We start from the raw sequence: 17,394 nt of genomic DNA on the forward strand, positions 1-17,394 counted from the left end.
AGAAGAGAGACTTTTCAGGGGTGTGTGTCTGTCTGTGTGTGCGTGCAATGGTGGGACACTAATAGTTCAGTCAGTCATGGAAAATAAAAAGCCTGTCACAAAAATCTACATTCAGAAATATTAACCAGGACCTTCTCAAGGGTGTTTTAGACTTTGCTTTCTGTGTCTCACAGAGTCACGCACTGTCTCCTTTTCCAGCACAGATGTGCACTGCCTCACATTAACCAACCTATGTACCCTAATAATAGCTTCTGTAGAATGTGAATGTCTTACCAAGTAAGCAGGTGCTACCAGAGGAGCTGTGATCCTCACACAAACCTAAGTATGGTGATACCACCTGCTTGACCAGTTCTTCCAGCTGTAGGTAGCCCTCACTGGGGCCAGTAGGCTCATGGACACTCTGAAAATCAAACATAAAAAGTCAGCATTACCCTTAAAAGATTTTTGAGTAAAGCCTTTTTCTGTCAAATATCTCTGCACTGGAATATCCCAACCATTCTGGTAGACCATTGGCAGCTGAGAAAACCAAATAGAGGTTTGTGTGCCATTCAGGTCAACCTCCTTGTTCAAGTCACAGTCATAACCTCGTGCACATCGAGGAGCCAGCTCATTTTTCTGACCAAGGGAAGGTTCAAGGTATGCTCACACTGAGGATGTGCACAGTGATATAATTACACCAGGGCACTTCTACCAGGAAACCTCTCTTTGTAGAAAAGCCTTAACACACCTTGGGCAAAGTACTGCTATTTTCCTAGGCAGGACTGCAAGCAAAGCACCCTCTGTGCTTACAGGTATGAAGATGACAGATAACACTAACCAATTTAACAGTAATTTCAGAAACAGTTCAAACCTAACTTCCTGCAAAGCCTCAATAAGCTTTTTTTCCTCAAATGTGTTGCTTTGAGACCCTCTTGCTCTCAAGATTCTTTTATTAAAATAATATTTCTGGGAAATTGTGGTATCTCCCACTGTTATAGTCTGGGTCACTGGAACATCAGAACAGTGAGAAATTATACGGAACTAGGAGCTTAGCCCCTTTGCAATTATAATTGTGTTTTAGAAAGTTTCATTCTCCTCATTACACTGGAGAAGAAATAAAAGCCACCAAGCTGCGTGGTGCTGTCAACATGCTGGAGGGAAGGGATGCCACCCAGAGGGATCCTGACAGGCCTGAGAGGTCCCTGTGCAAACCTTATGATATTCAGCAGGGTCAAATGTAAGATTTTGCACACGGGTTGGGGCAATCCCAAGCACAAATATTAGGCTGGGTGGAGAATGGATTGAAAGGAGCCCTGAGGAGGAGAAGGACTTGGATGTGTGTTTGTGAATGAGAAGCTCGATTCTTTTCTGGACTTGCAGTCCAGAAAGCCAACTGTATCCTGGGCTGCATCAAAAGAAGTGTGGCCAGCAGGCTGAGGAAGCTGATTCTCCCCCTCTACTCTGCTCTGGTAAGACTCCACCTGGAGTTCAGTGCTCCCAGCACAAGAACATGGATCTGTTGGAGCAAATCCCAGACGAGGGGCACAAAGATGATCAGAGGGCTGGAGCACCTCTCCTGTGAGGAAAGGTTGAGCTGGGGTTGTTCTGCCTGGAGAAGAGAAGGCTTCAGGGAGACCTCATTGTGTCCTTTCAGTATCTGAAAGGGCCTACAGGAAAGCTGAAGAGGGACTTTTTAAGAGGGCATGTAGTGACAGGACAAGGGGAATAGCTTTAAACTGAAGGAGGGAAGGTTTAGATCAGTTATTAGGAAGAAATTCTTCACTGTGAGGGTGGTGAGTCACTCAAACGGTGATGTTCCATCCCTGGAAGTGTTCAAGGCCAGGTTGGATGGGGCTCTGAGCATCCTGATCTGGTGGAAGCTGTCCCCGCCCATGCCAGGGTGGTTGTATCTAGATTGTCTTTAAGGTCTCTTCCGACCCAAAGCATTCTCTGAATGATTCTATGAACCCAAACAAGTAATATGGCATTTTACAGGACTGTCAGGCTGAGCAATATAGAAAAAGTTTAAACAGTTGGTATACTTCGCTGTATTTGGCATGCTTGGAAAGTAATCTGTTGAGGTCAGGATAAAGAGGATAGTTCTCACAGAAGATCTGGGTCTCTTGGGAGAGGCCTTTGAAAGATGTATAGCATGTACTGACAAAAGGTATTTCTCCTCTCAAGGGCACTGCCTAGCATGCCAGCCATCCAAGGAGCTGGCACTGGACAGCCAGAAGCCACAGCTCATTCAAATTCCACTATCTGCTGTGATGGAGACTCACACTGTCATTGCAAAGCTGAGAAATCAGGAGAACTAGGGCATAAAGTGGCATTCAGAGAAGCTGGGAAATGAAAATTTATGTGAAGAAAGAGTCCTGAGAGACTTCTTAGATAAGGAGGAAAGGTACCAAGAAAATACAAACCCCCGTCTCTTTCAAGGCAACATCCTTACCTGTTTCTAGGAAAGCTCAGGACATCCAAATTCAGCTCTCATTTCTACAGTTACCACTCCCAAATAAGCACACATCATTTCATCACACCCTCCCCCCTCCCCACTCTCTTTTCCAGTGCTCACGCTACTCCAATGAGGCCAAGATAGCCAAGTGGAGTCAGACAAAGAGCAGAGGCTCCCCACCTGCAGAATTAACAGCATCTGGACAATGGAAGCTGGAAGCTTTGTCTGGACCAGAGGAAGAATTTCTTCCAACTTTACTTTTAGTAAGACCAAGTCTCTGAAGCCAAGAAGAGCAATCTGACGGATAGTCAACTCCTGACCCTAAAAAACACAGAAGACAAAATCTAAGAGTTGATAAAGGGATGTGCGAGCATTGCACCAACACATGTATGCACACAGACAGGAAGGGTCTGTCCTGCCCATTGCTGCTGTGGCAAAACACCCCTCAGTCACTCAGGTTGAGGATTCACAGTATTCTTTGCTTGCTTTTTTCTCAGGCTCTGTCTCACTCAAATTCTGAAATAAGCATCACGTCCTCTGAGACACCACTAGGTTTGGAGTGAAGCCAAAAATGGGTCTGTATTTCACTAAAAGACTATGTATTCATGAAATCCACTTGCCATCCAATTTAGTCACAAACATTCAAAGTCCAGGCTGGATGTAGCTTGTGCTTTTGCCATTCAGAGCTGAGAAACCAGAGAAGGTTTGGTAGGGAAAGAAGTTGGTACAGATTATTCCTTAAGTAAGCCCACCTGTGGTCTATATTGGATTCTCTTTCCGCTCAGTATCTGCACTTTAGACCTTGCTGATATGACAAAAATCCACGATTTAGTCCATTACAGATTTTAGGATTTAGGGTGCAAAAAAGCTAGCCAGACTGCTTGAACTAAACATCATTTTAAAAAGCATCAGCTTCAATATCCACTGCAAGGCATTCCATGTCCTCACAGTTACTTTTTTAAAATCAACAACACAAGTGAGCAGGTCTAACGGATGATGTAATGTTTCTCAGCATATTTAAACACGGTCGAACTCCATTTGGCACTCCGGTGTTACCATCTTTCCCGATGCTATGCTTAATGTCTGAATGACTTTCTCTTGTCCCACTGCAGCTTAACAGCAGAAATTTTCCTCCCAGCCCTGCCCAGCACTCTCCAGCCTGAAAAGTTTGCCTTGTTCTTCTCAGCATGTTAATCTCTGCCCCATGGTCTGTTTGGGAATCATTTTACGATCTCCATAACACACTCAACATGGCTGGAAGGAATTACCAGCAGTTAAACATTAATTCATAATAGGTTTAATGTCATAATTAACAGCATCATCAATATGTAAATATGAATTAAAGCAAATAGCCTGGAGGGTAGCTTGGACATAATAAAAGCACTTTGTGGTTTTAAACCACCACGGTGCGTTTAGAAACACGGAGGTGTAGTTAAGACCAGTATGTATCTCAGAACTGTATTTCAGCAGCTGCAAACTTTTTATTTATATCATGCAGTTTAGACCCATTAACTTCATACCCCATTTCAAAATGCAAACATGTTTCTGTGCCAAACAAAACAAGATTTGTTATTCTTTTTTCCACATCAATAGTCACATCAACAGCTGCAACTATATAAAAGCCAGTGACCTGTTTACATAGTTTCCCTGTGTACAGCAATTTAACCAACCTGGCTGCTTAAAGGTCATATTTCTGCAAGAGCTATGAGCCTTGGGTTTAAACTTAGCTGAGATAGGAAGTTACTTCTAGTTACTGCCTTTGGTAACATACGCTCACATATTTGGCTGACTTAGTTTCATTCTGAATGGGCAGTTGCTGAGATCACAGAAGAACACAACTAAATAATCATGCTGACGTTTGCAGGAAAGGACAGGGAACCAACAACAAATTGACTTTCCCATCTACCAGAGTAGCGTGCGAAGAACTGCAGTTTGATGAAAGACTTGTTAGATGAGCTCTTTTCACATGTTGTGACACACCACATGAATGGTTACATACAGTTCCCCATTTCTAGGAAAAGTCCAATCTCGTTATTAGGACACTGGTCTGGGATAAGAGCAATTTCTTATATCTTGTTGCATTTGCAACTGTCTCTGTGGTAGTCCAGGGCAGCTTACTCCATGTCAAATTCTTGGATGTATTTAGGCAGCTTAATCCATGCGTTTGTGTAGAACTTAAGGTGCCTACAAAGCTTTAAATATGCTCTCTGTTACCTTTTAGTTCTTCATCCATAAAATGGCAATAGTTGCCTAACGTTACAGCTTCTATGATGTATTTTGAGTGACTTAGATATTGTTACAAGAGAAATACAGAAAAAAAATTGTGCTTTCAAAGAATGTCAGTGTCCCATAGTCACACTTTCACCACTATAACCAAATTACTTCCAAAAGCTGTACCCACAGTGCTGTAATTTTTGTTCAGTTTCTGATCAGAGACATTTCAATAGCAGGGGAGTAGATTTTTCTGGTAAGTGGCAGAACTCTTAGCATCAGTGGGTATGACACACAGCTCAACTGTTTCCACAGCACACAGGTAGCTGCAGTGCTGACAAACCCCTGCCTAAATAGATTAGGTCACTCCCTCACCGTGAATTAGTTGCAAAAGGAGAGAAATGGATGGTATTATAATTGCACAGTTTTACCTGTCAAACACGTACCTTTAAGCATCTGCAGCAAGGAAAGAACAAAAATAAACACAGTAGAAAGGTTAGAGTCTGTCTTTGCAAAAGTCCTTTCTGTTTTAGGATTAGAGGAAAAGGGCAAGCTTTGAGCTTTACCTGCTGCCTTTCAAGCAATACAAGGGAAAAATAATTTTAAAAGGCTCTGGAAATAATGTCTTGTGGAAGAGGCAAAAGTCAAGAGGAGGAGACTAACATTTCCAAGAACGTCATTCTCTGCATGAGGTACATTTTTCTTTTCCTCTCATGGAACGTAATTGGGCTGCTCATATAGAAACCCTGACTAAACCTACTTTAAAAAATGATACAGCTCAATACTTCTGATGGGATACTCAACTTTCAAAATACCCAGTGTAAAAAGGTCTTACATAAAATCATTCATTCATCTTTAACCCATAGATTTATGTGACCCCTTATTAAAGACTCAAAAAACTCAACTGAGGGTTACCCAAAAGCACAAATGGGTTATAAGCCCTCCAAAGCAATTAGGGGTGAGTTAAACACATTTTCTCTTGATCTAGTCTTCAGATTTTTCCCTCTGAAGACAAGTTGTCAGTACTGTCATCTGCACCAAGAGTGCCAGCTACTTAAAAATGGAAGAAATATAAATGCCCAGAGCTTCAGTCTGGACAGGTACAGTCCAACAGTTTTGGTGTCCAAGCTTAGCTAAGCACAGCCAGAGGGTAGACAAATGTGAATAAATTGCGCCCAAAGCACTGTGCTTGTCCAGGAGATTTTAGAAGTCCTTCTTACACAGTTAATGCTGATTTGGACAAAGTCTGCTTCCTCTCAGATTTAGTTTAAAGGTTTAGACACCTATTTAGCCACTGGCCAAACAGTGCTGCTGGCAGAGAAGTTTCCATTTGCCGTTAGCAAGCATTGCAGTTACATTGCTTTACCTGACGGAGTTATAATTAAGATTACCTGGACTGGGTAGAATATTGCCTGAAGTGTAGGCAGAGTCTCTGTGAAATAATGATCCCAGATTTCAGACAGGACATCAATGCGATCCTCACCTACAAAAAAAATCAAGTTTGATTTTCCAAATACTCTGTAATTCCCCAGATAAGACCTACAAACTCACCCTTCACTTTCACAGTTTCTGCCCAAAACTGGACATTGCCCAGCTGAGCTTCACCTTAGCTGGCAGAGACACAAGGCTGCAACCATAAGTTGTTCTGTCACTTACTGCGAAGAAAACAGCTCTGTGCAAAACATGAGACCAACTCCAAAAAAAGAGTGAAGTCTCTCTTCAACTGGAGGCTTTAAATCTACAGTAAAAGATTGTGCAGTCTCACAGCACACCCCACTAGTGGGGAACAGCCACACATTAGCAACTGAATCTGAAGACCAGCAGGTCACAGCCAACATCAACTGATAATCCAACATCATCCAACTGAGTCAGCAACTGGGTCAGGGAGACAATTTACAAGAGCTGAGCCCCCTCTGGCATCCACTAACTGTCAAGCAGTAATCAGGAACCTGACAAGACACAAAGCCACTGTGCTTCTCTCAAATGTGGCACTTGCGAAGGTTCCTGAATGGAATTCACTTGTGGCCACCCTTCATATGACTCCAACTCAAACAAACATCCCCAAATGTAAGTGCGTACTTAAAATGAAGGCAGATCAAGTGATTCCCATGACAAGAATACAACTGTGATCAAATTTTGCTCATAGGTTTGTCTTAAAAAGCTGTGTGCTCCTCAGCGTTTGGGCTCAAAGCCTCTGAGTTTTTAGGAGATTTTTCCCATCCCAAAGGCCAAAGGTTTACAGTGTTATTTTAGATACATCCCCAGAAAATTTAGGTGCAAATTCAGACACAAGTTTAAAAGTACAAGTTTCTGACAAAAGGATTTTCCAGGATACCTTTCATAGAGCCTTAGCTGGAGCTTACATGCAGTCAAGACTCAAGGAGCAGTAATGGAAGATGGACACTCAAGATAGATTTGAAGGCTCAGCCTCAAGGTGACTAAAGGCCCTTCATGAGGAACTGGAGTACACATAAGATTGCAACTCAAAGGAGCCTTATCACTCTGTACTGAAGTGCTTTCCCCATCTAGGGACTTCAACATGGACTTTCAACATGCTTGCCCATGGGTTGTGCTGCTTAGGACACAGCCAGAGAGCAGAGAGCCAACAGGACTAGATCCTCCAGACATTGAGCAGAGAGCCCATCAAAAACCACAGAAAAGTTCAAAGGGAGGCTTCACTGTGTCAGGTATGACTCTGGCTTCAAAACTGGAACTGCAGGCAGACAAGAACCCACCCAACACCCCCATAACAGCTACCCATTAGCAGCAACAGCCAAGTGTAAGTGAAAAAGACAACAGGAAACAGACTAACTGAATGTTTAAATTTTTTCCTCGTCTGCCACCTCCCCAGGACTGCAATGCTTTGCTGTGTGGAGACAGAATGAAATGCCATAGATCACTTCTCCTTCTGAAGGGGAAGCAGGAACGGTTTGTTTCTTCAAAAAATCGTAAATCCTACAGGTGTTGAAAGAGATTCTGACAGATTGTATAAAAAAAATTCATGTTAAGAGGCTGTGATTGAAAAACAGACACAGTAAAACATTGCCGTGTCCTGCAACAGGAGCATTATCCTGTGTCTGAGTGCCGGGGTAGTAGAAATTTTCCAGGAAGACAGAGCTAACTGAGAAGCGTGTACAAGAAATTCTTGTTGCTGTGACCACAGGACCTGCAACAAGCCTACACGTTATGAAAGAAAGGTGCCCGTGAGTCATCTACAGAGATGCCAGCCTGCACACAGGCAAAGTGTCTCCAGTATCACTTTAAACTAGGGGCAGAAAAATGAAGCATTTGAAGAGGATTTTGCTATCTGCCTAGGAAATCTCATCTTACCCAAACTACTTGAGCATCTGCAAAATACTCTTGGGTAGCTCTCAGCCTATTACAGACTCAAACTTAATTTTCCTAATGCTAAAGCAGATAATGGAATAGTTTTACACAAACACAGAAACCAAGTCTATGATAAGCTGTGCAGCACTCATTCTGAAGAGCTGGCTGTGGCAGGTCAGGTACCCACATTGGAGAAAAAGCAGGAGTCCGCCTTTTTTCTTCCCTTACAGGGCCAGTGCCAAAGGAGCATGCACCAAGCAGGAGGCTGGCAACTGCTTAACTCCTCCAGGGACCAAATCCTACAGTCTGCCAGCTGGGTGAAGTCATTTAGTGAAGAACAGTGCAGAGGAATCCAGGACCAGCAATGATGTGAGATTATAAGCGCCTATTGGCATTTAATGACCCACATACAACAGACTGGTGATTAGTAAGAGATCTTCCTACAGGCTACAAAACTGGGTCAAACCAAACAGCAGCTTAGTTTTGAATAAAGACTTGCTTGCTTTGCTTGAGCAAACAGTTACTAAGTGTGACCAACTCCCCACTCCAACAGAGCTGCTGCACCACGCTAGCCTTGGTCTACAGACGCTGTGCAGTAGCAAGTGTCTGTACCCCAGTGGTTTGAACAGAACTTCGTGCCTGATCAAATTCTTTCCTGAAGGATTTCATTCTCACCAAAGGGACCTTTTTTTTCTTTAAATGTACACAAATCTTGACAGTTCAGCTCTCAAAAGCATGACAGAGTAACTAAAACTGTGCTTACATCAAGCTGCAAATCACATTGAGAAATAAAAGGCAGAAGGCAGTTCCAAGCAGTTTTGCAACAGGACCCACATCTAGACCAGAACGGCTTTGAGCCCAGATTCAACTGCCACACAAAACTCAAATTCCTGTTCTCATGATAAATTCATGGCTGGTGGGAGAATTGTGGCTCTGTGGTTATTAAAACAGTCCTCCATCCCTTCAGCTTCACAAGGGCTGCAGTGCAACCTGGCTCCCGAGGGGTTGTGTGACACCCTACTACAGCACCAGAAGGGGCTGTACAGTTCCCAGACATGCAAAACATCTTCTCTGACCAAACATCAAAGCACAACTCCTTTCCAAAACAGGTTTACTACTATACTTGCCTTCACACAGCTTGACCTTCTCCTCCATAAATAGCAAGCCTTTCGCAAGGAGCTGGTTCTGCCAAGAGAGAAGAGAGACATGCATTTGCCTTTTCTGAGATCTATAATAAACATATAAGAATGATTTTTTTCAGATGTTATCCACTTTGCATGCAGTTATCTGAAGGTTAGGCGTATTGTAGTGTGTTCCTCCAGCACTCGTCTCATTGTGAGTGCTATACATTCATTAATCCTCTTTTGTTCAGCTACACATGAGAACACAACAGCACTTGAAACACTTGCCAGAAGTAGGAAAGGTCACAGGGAGGGAATCAAGAAAATAAAATGGTTCTTACCATAATAGTGCAGCCACATAAGCTATCCCTCAGTCATATGATGGAGGTGATCAAAGGGCCAAATGCTATGAAAATGTCCCACTCTCTTCTTCCTTTGTGCTAGCTCATTGTTTGCTTAACTGCACAGTAAGCCAGTTCAGTTCTCTAATATCTACTTCTCTATTCCTACCTATTCTACTTCCATGAAGCTATTTCTTTTGCTGTATGGAGCAGTTGGCTTATCTCAGTATGCAGTCCCAAGCTGCAAAAGAACTGGCAGGAGCTAGTCCTTCTAGATAAACTCAACTATCATGGACCAGACAGGTCAAGATATCAATATGCCTGTTCGCAGCTCACAACATTTAAATATCTGATTAGATTTTTTATCCCACTTCCCAAAACATAAGAATGGTGCAAAACCAACACCTATCTTTTTGTTCTCCCGACAGCACTAGGTGAATCAGTTATTAAGGTTTGAGAATCCCAGAGAAAGGTGCTGCAATCACAACATAACACACTATTACTGCATCCTAAAAGGTACAGTCCTGCTAAGAGATCATACTGGTAGAGAATAAAGCCTTCTGTCCCACTGAAAGAATTCAATATCAGGGTAACACACAGCACTCAGAGACACCTCCCCCCTAGTTCATCATACAGCTTTTGCTTTTAATGGGTAATCAGGTCAAAGTTGCACTTTTGAACCTTCTATCAGCTGAGGAGCAAGACACATCTTTCTTCAGTCCCAGTGGACCCTGCTGTCACACCACTGCCTGGACACCACCATGGCCTCCTGATAAGCTGCCATATTGCATACCTGCCCTGGTATTACTGCTCTGGGTGATAAACCTGCCTCCTGTAACCATATACCAGGCTGGCTCATCCATGACACACACAGAACCAGGTAAGACACCACAAGCAAAGAGAGCAGCACACCTCTGCATCCTCCCTTTGACAAGCAGGAATACAAAACTAGAGTAACTGTTGTAGAGTATAAATAGAAGGAAAAATTGTTCTGTGACATTCTCAGCCTGGGAGAGACTTTTCAACTGGGCAATGACAACAAGAATCAGTAAGCTGGACAAATACATTCACACACTGAAAAAAATTGCAACATTCCAAAATGTTGCTAGCAACAAATGGAAGGTGACAGTTCTGCAAAGATTCTCTAGCTGAAATATGGGCTTTGGAGGGAAAGATTAAGTTATAGGGATCTCCCTTCAGATTTTAGATTTGTTCAACAGAAATAATGGACTACACATGTCATGCTCTGGACAACAACAACAAAAAATACTTTCCAGGGGAAAAAAAAACAATGTGAAAAAGGAGGGAGGAAGAAATCTGGAATGAAAAAAATCATAATGTGAAAAAGAAGTGAAACCCACTTACACTGTAGATATTTTTTTGTCTGAACAATAAGATAGTGTTGGAGTGATATTGCACTTTATTCTTTCCAAATGCTTTCAGTTTATTAATAAAGTATTTAATTTCTTTATTTTTCAATCTGTAGATCAAGGTAATTACCTCTCATATTCTGGAGGGAAAATTTACAGCTGGTTTTTGTGTCATTTTAAACTACTTTATAATAAAAAGTATACACACACACACGTATATATATATATATATATGTGAGGGTGTCACCTTATTTTTTTGTGTTTTTCTCAAGAAATATGAATTTATTTTCTACCTGCACTAGAACATTAGGTTTCAATTTACATATGTTTTCTGAGCTCTGTGGCTACAATTTTTCAGCTACTTTACTTAAAAGTTAGTATTGCTGATATTTTCTACTTCCAGAGATGAGGGTTTTTTTTATTTTACAACTATGTCAGCAACCAAAATACACAGTAGTACACAATAATGAACAGTTATATCTGTTAAATACATATGTTAGTAGTTAAGAATTCATAATGTACCTATGAATGTATTATCAGCACTTCCATGTGCTAAGTAGATTGCATTATCTCATTTTTGAGGTTTCTTCAAAAAAAAAGTTTAGGTCCCTATAGTTACTACAGGTGTTTCACTTATCTTCTCAGATTTTCCCTTTTCCTGTGGAAAACACTTTAAAAAAAAAAAAAAAAAAAAAAAAAAAAAAAAAAACAAACAAACCAAAAACACACTTCATTTCGCCTTTCCCCATCCAAAAATTATCTAGAAATTTTACTTACCCATCTTTTCTGCTAAAGTTACAGGCTTAGAAATTGATTCAATCCAAATATTAATCCTTCAGATCAAGCCAGACAGGCAAATTGTCATTAAAAAACCCTATAGGGTCTGCTGACAAATCAATACAACCTATTAAGTGCAGCCACAGCAGAGGTCTGTATCAGACCTTGTCTAGATTACAAGTCTTATTTTGCTGCTGCATCTTGTCTTGCCAGAGGTAACCCAGAGGCACAGAGCTAAGAAGATAAATAAATCTATTTGCAAGCAAGGCCAGATAAAGACTCACACCAAGTAAGCTTGAAGGATGCATTTATTTGAAAAAGTTTGTCTGCCACCTTTCATCTCTTTCCAGTTACAGGTGAACTGTGAGCTTGGGGAGGCAGTTATTCCCTTCCCTCCCCAAATCAGCTTTTCCTGGCTCCTCAGGGTGAAGTCCTCACCCTGCTGTTGGGACACCACAGGATGTTATAGGCTCATTGTGGGGGGTGCAAAACTGCCCTTACTCCTGCTAAGGTAAAGAATGATGTGCAGAGAAACAAAGTCTCAAATTAACACCCCACATGTACATGCAGTTGAGAAATTTGGAGAGAGTTGTTTTGCAGTACATAGAAGTGAGCTTGTGAAATCTCGCAGGTTGAAACTCTCGTACTTTTCTCAGTGCAGAAAACCACAGTAGCTGTTTCAGGTATACCACTAACCAGAGCAGCTAAGGGAAAGCCTTTAAGTAAGTTTTCAAATGCCCTAAGTTTTAAAAGACAGGCTTCAAAGCTAAAATAGTCACTTTTCATTTGTTCCTCAGCAAAGACCCTCCCACAACATACGTGTGCTTGCTACTCTTTAAAGTAAGCTGTGCTCAAATCATTGGGAATCAAAAAAAATTTTGAAGGCAGTCACACACCACATTGTAAAACACATACACTTGGTAATTCCTTCCTTTTTCCTGGCACAGGTATTTTCCTCTTTCCCTGCCCTGTTAGAGAAATTGAGGCAAGTTTCTCCATTCATACCCAGTGGAGCAATTCCAGTTGCTCCACCTGCTCAGAAAATGGAAGCTGTCCCAGGCACAACTGGGGCTACTGTCTCAAACTGGCAGTGCCAAATACCTTCTCCCTCACTCTACCTTGTCAGGAGCTGGTCATCCCCAATGGGGACCATGGAGGCCCTTCCTCTGTGCACTCCCACTACACTCTGGGCAAAATGGTACCCATCTGACTTCACCTGAGGCAAATAAGATGTTGACTGTCAAAAGTGCTCTGTTAGCAGCCTGATTGTGGTGACAGCCTCTGGACAGATCCAACAGGAAGGATTAAGGGGTGACAGCCCTGCCACTAGCACAGCTTACTCTGCTGTGGGTGGTATATTTAAACGGAAGGGTGCCAAAAACCAGCTAAGTAGTTTTGGCAGCAATTCCACAGAAACCATCAAGGAGGTTCAAGCCATCAAAGGCAACGTCACATCTTGTCTGAAAGCCATGTCTGCAACATAGCAAAGTACAAATGAATTCTTCTGCTAATAGAAAATAAGCCATTATCTTTGGGGGGAAAAATTTTGCACAAAGACCCATTTAATTATGGACAAATTTTGCTTTCTGGTCACGTCTCCAAGAAAACATGGCCATATGCCTTTTAAAAGCCACCTTTAAATTAACACATTAATACTAGTTCATCAAGCAACATAAGTTTGGAACAGAAGAAAACTCCAGAACATATTCAAAATAATTGACCTCATTTTGATGGTTGAAAAAATCAGTTTTTCTTCTGCACGTTACAGCATTTCTTAAATGCAGCCCCCTTTTCTAGATGAAAGCTGAGGCTTTGTGTTCTAATGCTAAAACACACTTTTACAGCTTCTACAAACACATGGCCACTGTTTTGTGGATAATCTGATGTTAATTTGAGAAAGAAGGCATCACCCAAACTTACTTGGAAAGTATTTTCTACGAAGTTATTGTCAGTTGCACACGTACACCTACCTGTTTCTTGGCACTGTTTTACAAAATGCAAATTTGTGTGAGCTGCAGTATCTCATACCTACAGCACTACCAACTCCCCATCCTTTCTTTTTTCTCCAAAAAGAGAAAATAGTGCCAAAAGCAGAGAGATCACTTCAATCCTACGTGGAGAAGAGATTGCAAGGTAAATACAAAATAACATCCCAAAATTACTCTTCTTAGAGCTGGCTTTGTTCAGAACAAATTAAAAAAAAGCCTAGTTAAAGAGAGAAAGCGAAGCAAGGAGAGTAAGAAGGAGAGCAGACCAGGCAGACCAAGTAGGCAGCACTGCTACAACCTAGAGCACAACGCACCAGCCAGGCGGCAGCTACAGGAATATCCCACAGCCAGGCCCCCTGACTCTGCACTGTGAGTCACCGCTCCAGGTGGGAGTCATGCTCAGCCAGGGCATGGCTCACTGTCCCATGCCACGCTTTGAGAGATTCACACATGTCTACAGAGTTAATGTGAGTGGGGCCTGAAAGCATCTGTCCCTGCTGCTGCTGCTACCCAGGACTAGGTACTCTGCTCGATAACAGTGAGGAGCTCTCGGGTGACTTCATCCATGATAAAAAAGCTGGGCAGTTGCTATGGAGTGCCCGGGGCTGCCCCATGAAAACTCAGTCCTAGAAAGCGCCAGATGAAGCAGAAATAACTAGCAGACCTGCACGAACAGAGGTTCCCAGACAGTCAGAAGAGAAGTACAATAATAAAGACCAGCTTGACCCAAAAGAGTATTGGAGACATATGGCTAAGCTCTGCAAATCACAAAAGTGTGAATTCTCTTTCTTGTGCAGCAGCTGAGCTGCTGCAGCCTCTGGCAGCAGGCATGAGACAGCACTTGGCCAGAGAAGAGCTAGTGTTACCTCTATTTAGAAATAACTAATACAACTATTTCCTTGCCTTCCTTGTGAGATAGGTAGACATAGAAACCTGGCATCAGGAAAAAAAACATCACACACACCAGGCTTTTCCCTTTGACTAAGCAGACACATGGTATCTCCAGATGTTAGCTAGGCTTTACAAAGCAGCCTTTCAAAGGAGACAGTAAGCATCACGAGAGATGCTGGAGTCATCTCTCCAGGCTGGAGTCCCAGAAAAACCTGCAGCAGGGACCTAAGCAAAAGCTTTATGGTGCCACAGTAGAGGGAGGAGTGCATATTTCCTCCTCCCACTGTGGCCACCTTGCACAGCTGGCAAACCTACAGTGAGAGGGACTCTGACCCACAGAATGGTTCACCAGTTCCACTTCTAACTGCCCCAAAGGGAGAAGATAAAATCACTTTTGGCTTGGATCCAGGCTTACCTCACCACTAACACTGCTTACTTTTCAGCTATCCATTATCATCTTGCTATTTTGACTTTGCATGATACCCCACAACGTGTGTGCTTGCATGTTGCAGTTTCTGTGGCTTCACATACAAAGAGAAAGCCAGGTCTAATTCTGAGTCAGGACTTGCCACCTCCGGTGGCTCTCCATTGCAGCAGGCTGGAAATTATATAACAGCTTGCTTCTGATTTTAAGACATCAAAGCTCTCACTGGGTTAAATAATGGAATACAGTCCACTTGCCATTCCTCACCTACCACCTCTGCCAGTGCAGGAAGTGGACATAGGCTGAAGAGGCATCAGCTCTGGGCATTTGTCTTTCTGCATTTGCAGCCTGTGTGTTCTGGGAGAGGTTACAGTGCCTGAGAAGGGATCAGGTCTCTCCACCTTAGGAGGAGACAGTTAATATGCATAAATGCATTTGCTTTTTCCCCTCTTCGTGAGTTTCAAGATTACCAAACCCCCAGAGAGTGAAAAGAAACAGTTCATCTTTTCCAAAAGCTTTGTTTCAGGCTGTTTGCAGAATCAGGCTGATAATGCATCAATTTATCAACACTCACTGGTTTTATATTTAAAAAATTTTCTCCACAAACACAAGAGTCAGAGAATGGGAAAACGAAGGGAGCTTATCTGAAAAGTTGTACAGCTGCACCAGAAAAGTCCCAATCACCAATACACTCTGTTCCTTCAAATCCCAGCCTCTTATCTTCCATGGTCATAGGATTTCTCCATGTTGTTGTTCAGCTGACCACCAACAAAATAACCCAGCAGCAAGAGCGAATGGGGACCTACTGGGTTATTGAACAGAGAGGTGGGTGCAAAGTGTCCCTTTTCAGCAGCAGGAAACTCTTGAATCAGTTAATGGGCAAAGTTAGTACTGAAAAATCTGGAGAACAAAGCCCTGCTTTAAGGCAGATCTGTAGCAACTACTGCAAATCCCAGCTATCTAGCATTTACACTCAGACTCTATCCAAGGAGATGGATTGTATATACAGGAGGATTACTAAAGCAGCAGATCTATAAACACAACTCTCCCTCAGAATGAAACATCTGAGTTTGCGCTGAAACCCTTAGAGGAATTATATTTCTCTTTCAAAGACAACAGGCTCACTAACTGGTATGGTGATGGTTTGGTAGCAGAAAAAGACTGAACAAACTCCAGCCATTTCCTAAATGTTTTTTTAGCAATCTCAGGAGCTAAAAACGGTTAATTTGCATGACTGTTGGTGAAAAGGACTTGTGAGTAATCAAGTCAAGTTGATCACAAAGGTAGCTTTGTCTCACTATAAAAGCTATGTTCCATTTTAGTCTTGTATATTCAGTGGTTAGAAAAAATGTGCATGTGTGAGTTTATAAAATATACATAATGTAAAATCATGAACTCTTAAAGCAAATGTGATTTTAAACTTTATCTTAGTGACTCCTGTTATAAGTGCTGTGGCATAAGAAATGGAAAACCTTTAGGACAGTTTATTACATCTAAATATTACATGATTCAGTTAGTTGCTCTAATTGCTGCTAGGATGTTTAAAACTGCCTGGCTAAACAGATAGCATAACCTTCAGGGTCCATTTCAACCTAAGAGAACAGAAAACTTGGTTCTTGGGATAGCTTTCAGTGGGCTTTAACAGATGGAGGAGGAAGTCAGTGACGAAAGACTCCACTCCCCATACTGGTGACCCACTCCCAGCACCTCCCCCATGTCAGAGGTGATGACCACAACACGTCAGAGGAAGTAGTTGAAAACTTTATTTTTTTCTTTCAAGGTTACTTTTCAGCCAAAGAAGCAGCTTGACTGAACTCTGCTCATTTTGATGGCACAGTATTGCCGTAAATCCACTGGCATCAGCAGTGAAACAGAACCCATAGACAAATGAAATAATGTTGTCAGCCCTTCTTTGGCACGCGAGGGTTCTTCATCCATTCCATGGCCCTAGGGTTTCTGAGGAAAGACATTCAGGAGAGAGTGATAGCTTTTATCACTGCCATGTGCTGTTAGTCTAGAATCAGAAATAAGTCTGCATCTTACCTCACAGAGGAAAAAAATCTCATTTCTAACAATAGCCTTTATCTCACAGTTTGTCTCACGACTTGCCTGCACTAAGAGTTTTACTTCAGGCTAAGTCTGATGGATGTCAAGTTACTCCTTGCAACACTGAGCAAAAATAACCCAGAAATTAAATTTGAGTGCCAGTGGCTGCTGCCAGACCCCTCTCAGGCTCTAGGAAACGTCCTGCCACACAAGACCAGCAGCCACCTCTTTGCAGTAAACAACTTGTGCAGAGAGGGTCTGAGGAAGTGGAACATAACTACCTCTGGGGTAGGAGTTTGCTTCTCACTTGCTGGCACAGCAGGGGATTTTTTTAAGTCTTGTAATCTAATAAATCATGTAATCTGATAGGAAACAACACTAGTCTTCTTTTTCCTCCTTTAAGCTGTTAGTACAGTACAAAGCAGCGTCAGCCACTTCAGAAAGTACTGAAATTTTCTGTCTCT

The 17,394-nt window shown here is 42.2% G+C and overlaps 1 protein-coding gene across 3 annotated transcripts in view; it reads right to left on the minus strand.

Moving 5' to 3' along the window:
* The window catches only part of PRR5L (proline rich 5 like), a 42,719-nt gene that overhangs the window by 6,909 nt on the left and 18,416 nt on the right, over positions 1 to 17,394 (minus strand). For 2 of the 3 annotated variants that reach the window (XM_017811971.1, XM_017811961.1), the window contains exons 5-8: positions 9,100 to 9,157; positions 6,037 to 6,128; positions 2,615 to 2,755; positions 274 to 400 (exon numbers count right to left, since the gene is read on the minus strand). In XM_017811971.1, coding sequence (XP_017667460.1) covers positions 274 to 400; positions 2,615 to 2,755; positions 6,037 to 6,128; positions 9,100 to 9,157 — 418 coding nt within the window. The remainder of the gene's footprint in view (positions 1 to 273; positions 401 to 2,614; positions 2,756 to 6,036; positions 6,129 to 9,099; positions 9,158 to 17,394) is intronic. The other variant, XM_017811982.1, reaches the window with a different exon arrangement.

Source organism: Lepidothrix coronata, unplaced genomic scaffold, assembly GCF_001604755.1.
Source record: "Lepidothrix coronata isolate B3197 unplaced genomic scaffold, Lepidothrix_coronata-1.0 Scaffold1, whole genome shotgun sequence".
NCBI classification, from domain to species: domain Eukaryota; kingdom Metazoa; phylum Chordata; class Aves; order Passeriformes; family Pipridae; genus Lepidothrix; species Lepidothrix coronata.